The sequence below is a fragment of the Bombyx mandarina genome, chromosome 06, assembly GCF_030267445.1.
Source record: "Bombyx mandarina strain Sakado chromosome 06, ASM3026744v2".
NCBI classification, from domain to species: domain Eukaryota; kingdom Metazoa; phylum Arthropoda; class Insecta; order Lepidoptera; family Bombycidae; genus Bombyx; species Bombyx mandarina.
Genome location: NC_143213.1, coordinates 4,469,113 through 4,476,896, shown reverse-complemented (window position 1 = coordinate 4,476,896; position 7,784 = coordinate 4,469,113). Strand labels below are relative to the sequence as shown.

Sequence of the window (7,784 nt, the reverse complement as noted above, 5' to 3'; positions counted from 1 at the left end):
GTGAGTCCGCACGGGTAAGTACCACCACCCTGCCTATTTCTGCCGTGAAGCAGTAATGCGTTTCGGTTTAAAGGGTGGAGCAGCCGCTAGAACTATACTGAGACCTTAGAACTTATATCTCAAAGTGGGTAGCGCATTTACGTTGTATATCGCTATGGGCTCCAGTAACCACTTAACATCAGGTGGGCTATGAGCTCGTCCACTCATCTAAGCAATAGAAAAAAAATCTTAAGCCCACTTGTATTGATTAAAATGAAATTGATGATGTTTATACAACCATGTAAACTAGTCGATTTTCTATCAATTAGTAAATTAATAATTTTAACACATGGAAAGTTATAACTTAATTTAATGGATTGAATATTGATTAAATAAGCTATCGGAACAGTCTACCTGCCTCGGCGGTGAAGATGGCAGGTATCCGAACCATATCATCTAAAGTGAAACCTCTTGAATTACCAGATGTCAGTGAAAATAATTTTGCTGACGATGGACTTAAAACCGTACAACGATTCAAATTTTTTATTTACATACAAGTAATAACGGGAATCAATCGTTTGTATCTGTTGAAATGTAATAAATTTGTGATGTTGTTCAGCTATCTGTATGCAATGTTTTTGATTTCATTTGTGGTGTTAGTTTATTGGACAACCGAAGCGATGAAAAATTCAAACCTTGTCATCAGAAACTTCACATGTCTTGAATACATACTCCTGATTTGCATAGCGATGTTTCTGAAAAAGAAGAAAATGATAAAGTTCTTTAAAAACTTGAGTTGTCTCGACAAAATGCTAAAAATCGACAAAAACGTAAACAGCACGTGTTGCATGAAAAGAGTTTCCTTTTGGGTCGCAGGCAGCATTGTGTATAACTTAATCGAGTTTTACGCTATAGAATTTTACGATAACACCAACAAAGGATTGGTGACTATAATCTGCACTTATACTTTTGCATTGGCTCACGATTGTGAGCAAATTTTTTTCTTCACATTACAAAGAGTCGTGTACTTGAGGCTTTTAGTCGTAAAGAGGCATATACAAGAGTATTTTAAAGTAGACGAAGACAGTAGCAGGAAGAAACCAAACAAATATGAGATGTTATCAAATAATGTACAGCTAAATCTCACCGCCTTGCACGAAGTGTATGCGTTACTACACAACTGCGCTGAAAAACTCAACACAGTGATGAGTATTCCGGTAAGAAAGCCTGATCTGCTTAAAAAAAGAGTGCATAATTATCCAAATGCTATTTAAATTAATAAATGTTTCAGGTGCTACTCATATTATTTACTTCCGGATTATCCACGACTATTCTTCTGAAAATTCTTGTTAGAGTCATACAATTAACGGATCCTTCAAATCCGGGTGTAAGTCTCATCTTCTATACTCATATTATTTATAATATTATAAATCTGAAGAGTTTGTTTGTTTGAACGCGCTAATCTCAGGAACTACTGGTCCGATTTGAAATTATTTCTGTGTTAGATAGCCCATTTATTGAGGAAGGCTATAGACTATATAACATCACGCTAAGACCAGTACAAATCTTTTTTTTTTTATCGAAAGATTACTGGTGGCCTGAAGGCCTTTCCAGTTTCACCAGGACAGGTGGGTGAGCAAAGGCTCAGCCAGGAGGGGTGGGATTTGCTAACAACTGCCCGAGTGCCTCCGAAGGAGACCTAACAACTCAAGAACAATTGCTTCGCGAATGAATCTGCTACCGGATCGGAATCGCGACCGGCTGAGAAGATCCGGCGGGAAACTCAGCGGGCTGATGCATGGATTAGGTTGCACGTCGACCTCTTTGTCGAGTTCGACGAGTATGGTTACCGGGGTTCCTCAGCCTGCTCCTAGTATTAGAGCTGAAGGCGTCTAATGCAAAGGTTATTGGATCTGATGAATCCGTAAGGACGTGTCTAGGGCGTCGTCGGTGACTGGCTCCTGCATGATCAGGATTCGGGGAGTAGTTAGCGGCGGCAACGATAAGGCGATTATCATGACGCATAGCCGTTCCGATGCTGACTTCATGTATTTCCGAATTGATTCGAGGACCAGGTCGTCGTGTAGGTCAACGTTCCTCACGAACCACGGAGCCCCGACAGCTAACCTGCAAAAGCGGGATTGTAGGGATAGGAGGGTGTCTAGGTGTATGCGGGCCGCGTGAGCGAACATCACACTCGCGTAAATCATGACGGGCCTTATGCAAGTTTTGTAAAGTGTCACCTTGTTCCGAAGGGACATTTTACTCCGCTTATATATCATAGGATAGAGTCTGCCGAGAATAAATGCGGCACGATCGCAGCCTGTTTTATATGCGGGCGGAATGTCATGGATACATCCAGGGTGACTCCCAGGTACTTGACCTTCCTGGCCCAGGGTATAGGTTGGCCGAAGAGGGTGATCGGGGGTGTGATGTTTCTCCTCCTAATGCGTGAGGAAATAAGCGGTGAGTTTCCCCTTTGAAATAACACTGCGGTGCTTTTCGCTGGGTTGATGTCTAGGCGCCATTTTCGGAACCACTGTCCTAGGGCTACGGCTGCCTTCTGAAGCTTCTTCGCAATAAGGGACTTATTTCTACTCGAATAGTAAACAGTCCTGTCGTCGGCGAATAAAGCTAACTGGGTCGGCGGCGACCGGGGAATATCGATGACGAATAAGCTAAATAGGAGGGGCGAGAGGACAGAGCCTTGCGGGACTTCAGCCGTGAGAGGTCGCGGAGAGGAGCGGGTTCCCTCGACTCGATATCGAAAAGAGCGTTTCGACAAGAAGTCCCATATGATGAGCACGAGACTATCCGGCACGTCCATGTTGAATAGTTTGAAAATCAAACCGTTGTGCCAGACTTTGTCGAACGCTTTTTCGACGTCGACGAAGAGGGCTCCCGTGTAGATTGGTTTTGGTCGGTTAAGCCCTACGAGAATGTGCTCCGTGAGGCGGTGCACCTGTTGTACGCATGAGTGATTTGCACGGAATCCGAATTGTTCATCGATGAGAATGCCCTTGGATGAGACGAAGTCTCTGAGGCGTTTATAGAGCAGACGCTCATACAGTTTGCCTAGAGACATGAGGAGGCTAATCGGGCGGTAACTCGTCGGATTATTTTGGTTTACCGGGTTTGTGTATGCCGATAACGTCCGCTTCTTTCCACACCGTGGGAAAGATACAGTTCGCCATAGCGGCATTGAAAATAGATGCCAACATCACGATGAGTTGGACGGGTAGAAGTTTAATAACGCGATTGGATATACCGTCGGAACCAGGAGCCTTGCGAGGACGTAGGTCTTTGATCAGGTCTTTAACTTCCATTGGGGTGACGGATGGTAACGCGTCCGAGAGTAGCAAGGAGGCTCTGCGTTCTACCTCACTGTCTACTAATTCTACATGAACTGGGTCCGCGGATTGAATACTGGGCATGCACTGGGCTTGCAATGTATCGGGCAGCAGCTCTGCTTTTTTGTCATCATCGAAAGCCGCGAGTCGGCCTGAGGGGTCTACGAGGGGGGGGCATAGTTACTACCGTATCCGATTTGAGAGAACGAGCTGAGCGGTAGTAAGACCTTTGAGAGGGCGCGAGTCCTTCTAAGAAATCAAACCATCTGGCATCTCGGACTTCGCCGATGCGAGACTTTACGTCGCGTTGTAAGGCACGCATTCGAATGCGATTTTCCTCGGTAGGATACCTATCGTAGACATGGATCGAGGCGTTCTTAGCTCTAAGGAGTTCCCTAATATCGTCGAGCAATTTGAAGCGGTGAAGGAAGTCCTCCGCTACAACTTGCTTCGATGACTTATGTAATGTCAAGGTGATGTGTGACGTTACGATGTCTATGGCTTCAGCGGTATCCTGAGGAGCACATACCCCGCGCGCCCCTTTTGCGCGGGGACCTCGTAGGAGGTTCGGCCCTCTACCCGAAAAAAAAAAAAAAAAAAAAAGGGTAGAGTCCGGGTTAAACGGGAGCGATGGTGGATCAGATTCAGCCAGGCTGATACCCAGCGTGTGCCAATCCACCACAGTCCTCGTGACGGGAACGGAATCGGGAGCGCGACCGAGCTTTATAACGACAGGACGGTGGTCTGAGTCTAACTCTGAAACTACTTCGATCGAGTGTAAGCGCAGAGCTACGTTTTTTAATAACGCTATGTCGGGTATATCCGGGCGATGCGCGATATTTAGCGGGTAGTGAGTCGGGGTCAGCGGAGCGACGATATCGAAGGCGAGATCATCGATTAACGTGTTGAGGCGTCTGCCATTAGGGGTTGTGGTTTGAGAGTTCTTACCTGACATGCTTACAATTTAGGTCATCTGCCAGAATGACAGAGCTTCCCATGCCGAGCAGCGCCTTAATATCACTGCTTAGAACGATCTTATCCGGTGGAAGATAAACGGACGCGATAACGATCGGCGCGTGTCCAGTCAGTGAGATTTGGCATATTGATGCTTCGATGTTAGAAATTGCGTGGGGGTCGAGTGGGACACAGTGCAGGGCTCTTCTATAGTAAATGACGGTACCACCACCACGAGCAGTGAGCCTGTAGTTCCTAACCATGTTATAGTTCGTAGTTTTAGGGTCGCGGCGCGCGGGCTTAAGCAGAGTCTCCTGCACCAAAAAGATGTCAATTTGATGGTCACGTAAAAAATCACAAACCTGATCACGTTGATTTGCGAGACCGTAAGCGTTAAAAAATCCTATCGTTACGGATAGGGGCTTGATTCTACTTAAGTACGCCATTGATTACCGGCAGAGTGAGGCGAGGACGTACGTATTTAACGACGCGTATACGTCAGCGTATTCTTGCACAACGGCAATGAAGTGCTGTGCAGTGGAGGTGGCGCAAATGGCGTCACCCAAAGCACGCTCAAAGTTGATCGACTAAAAAAAGTCGATCGCTAGAGCGAGATTGTCAGATTGAGAAAATCATAAAGAATAGCCAAGTCCTTATTAAAATGTTAATATTATATTAACATGTTAATGACACTACTGGAATTCTAAGCTATCGGTTCAACTGATTAATAATATATAGTGATTGAATTTGCTTTAAGCTCAACTAGATGATGACCGAACTTTGCTCGGTTTTTTTTTGTTAACGCCATCTTGTTGTGTCTTTAAAACGGTTAGTTGCCCTCAATTAAGATAAAATAGTATTATTATTCGCCAATAGATGTCGGGAAGAGTTGATTATTGAAAACACGAAAAAACAACATTTTCTGAAAATAAATCGTAGCTAGATATTATATACATATATATTAATATACAAGAATTGCTCGTTTAACGGTATAAGATAAGAAACAAGGTTCCCTTAGGACTTAAATTTTAACTTCGAATTACACGAAAACACAAGTGCACTAAATTCAAGTGCAAGTGCACTAATAATGAAACAGTCCAACTTATGAATGATTGATTATATTCACAGTCAACAATCGGAGTGTGCGTGTATTTAATAGTGCGTTGCATCAAATACACGTTGTTAGTTGTGATCCCGTGCTATTACTCAAGCATCACTGCAACTCAAGTTTCTCTTATTCGTATCACATTTCATGATGCCATCAACACTATTCCACTGGGTAAGTTTATTTGAAATGTCATAGATCAAAGTACAAAAGTCATTGCCTATCCGGTGTTAGAAAAATGTTTCAATGGCATTCCTTAATTCACTTACGGAACAACAACATTCTTCACTAAAATTAGGGTGAAGCGCGGCAGTAGTTGGAGTAGACGGACGTTGCATACCTGAAGTGACGTACCGGACCTTCACATTAAAATCAGCTAAAATATCTAAGAACGCAGAAAGGACCAACAAAAACAATTTTTTGTAAACAGTCGACGTCGCCCTAAGCACATCATTTCGGATCCTCCCAATCCACTAGCGGTGCTTTTAAGTACCTCAAGCACCGGTCACCGTCCTCGTCGAACCCGTCGCTTGCGACGAAGAGCTTGGCCAGTAAATTAACCCACAGACACAGCCCACTGAGTTTCTCGCCGGAACTTTTTCTAAATGGGTCGCGTTTCCGATCCAGGGGTAGATTCTGCGAAGCGCTGCTCTTTCTAGGGCTAGTGTTAGCAACGTCCTTAAGTTAGAGCCCCATGAGCTCACCTACTCGCTCGGTTACGCTGGAACAGCCCTCTAAGGCTACAAGCATAGGTAGGAAGAAAAATGTATTTTTGAGTGGGTTAGACCCGATAGGTGGTTCCAATTTTTTAGGCAACAATAAATTCCAACGGCCCGTCTTTGTAATTAACTTTCTAATAAGACGTGTACACTGAGTGTATTGTAAGACCGGCTATTGTGGCGAACCTTAGGGGAAATCTATGTCCAGCAGCGCACTTCAGTAGGCTGAACAAAAAAACTATAGATCCATATTCAAATATTTGTTTTATTCGCAGGCAAACTCCAACGTCGGAAGGTCAAAGCGTTTTACTTGATGACCAAAGAATATAGTTTCGTCTATGATTTGGGGGGAGTCATCAAACTCAACATGTCTTTACCACTAAGCTATATCAGTCTCTGTATAAGTTACTTGGTCATTATAATACAGTTCTCAAAATTTTTAGATTAAAATGTCTATCGTTTTTAATATTATTTTTAGGTAGTAAGCATTTTCTGTATATAAGGCTAATTTCACTGATTTACACATATTAAGTTCATTCTCAAAATAGCGAAAGATCTTTTTTCATTCTCAGCTGTGTATCGAACCTGATATTTTATGAAATGAATGCATCAGGAAAATACAAATATTGTTTAAATATCAGTTTGATCGTGTTTTAAAGTTTTATGAGTATAGTAGCAGTTTAGTAGTAGTAGTATAGTTTAGTAATATTTTACTGTAGATCTGCTTACAATTAATTTAATGAGGTAACTATGAACCCAATATAGTACTATACTGCCGTGCTTGTGATATATACAGTAAGTGCCTTGGAGACACTTTTGAGAAAAACGCGGTTAAAGATTTCAATTTTACTTTTGACGTTTCTCGCGAAGTATAAAGCATACCTAAGTTTTTATAATTTTTTAAGATAAATATAGGCTTTAGTAACAATTTGCCTATTATTATTTTTATTCAGAAATAATATTTAAATTATAAAGCTTGAAAAAATATTTATATTAAGGAATTAATAATTTAAAAAAAAACATTTTTTTAGCATTGGTACAGTAAGTGTGTGACTTACTGTAACAATCTTTAGTTTGAACTACATACTGCAATTATGATTACGGAATGAGGTGAATGTTTAAATAGAATAACAAAAATTGCACAATTTGCTTAATGAAACTTACTCACTTACTGTAATTATAGCTATGAGCAATATGTAAACTTATAGCATCTACCATAAAGCACTGGAACCATAATTAATTACTCTTCCTCGATATTATTTGTAGATAAAAGAAACAAAAGAGATCTTATGAAATCACAGCTTAATAGAATAATTACACAACTTTGTTAAGACTATACAATTTTAAAATCAGTTGCATTTATTGAATTTTTTATGCATTGAGAATAAAAAAACCACCAAAAATAAACACTTTGTTTCTAAAAAAACTAATACAGTTCTTTTTGGAATTTTTATAATAAAAATAATAATACGTAGATTGACAGAACGCAGCTGCACAACCCTGATCTAATAAGGTACTTTATAATCTTTAATAAGTCATTTAACCTCTTAAGACGGTTATTATGTACTACTAAACTATTATGTAGATTATGAAATCCTCGATACAAGAAATTATCAAATCAGTCAATCTTACAAATCAATAATATTAGCACCTGTGTAACAGTTTATGGTAAAATAG

At 41.2% G+C, this 7,784-nt stretch overlaps 1 protein-coding gene across 1 annotated transcript; it reads left to right on the top strand.

The window, feature by feature from the left end:
* The first annotated feature begins 504 nt into the window (after positions 1-504).
* LOC149502806 (uncharacterized) lies at positions 505-6,595 on the top strand. Its single transcript, XM_089728205.1, has 4 exons — positions 505-1,196; positions 1,271-1,366; positions 5,412-5,562; positions 6,383-6,595. Exons 1-4 carry the CDS (start codon positions 588-590, stop codon positions 6,553-6,555), a joined length of 1,029 nt encoding a protein of 342 aa, XP_089584331.1. The 5' UTR covers positions 505-587; the 3' UTR covers positions 6,556-6,595.
* Positions 6,596-7,784: the final 1,189 nt, after the last annotated feature.

Coding starts and splice junctions, on each gene's coding strand:
- LOC149502806 (XM_089728205.1), top strand. CDS start 588: ATGTTGTTCAGCTATCTGTATGCAATGTTTTTGATTTCATTTGTGGTG. Junction 1,197..1,270: donor ACACAGTGATGAGTATTCCG/GTAAGAAAGCCT, acceptor TAAATGTTTCAG/GTGCTACTCATATTATTTAC. Junction 5,563..6,382: donor CATCAACACTATTCCACTGG/GTAAGTTTATTT, acceptor TTTTATTCGCAG/GCAAACTCCAACGTCGGAAG.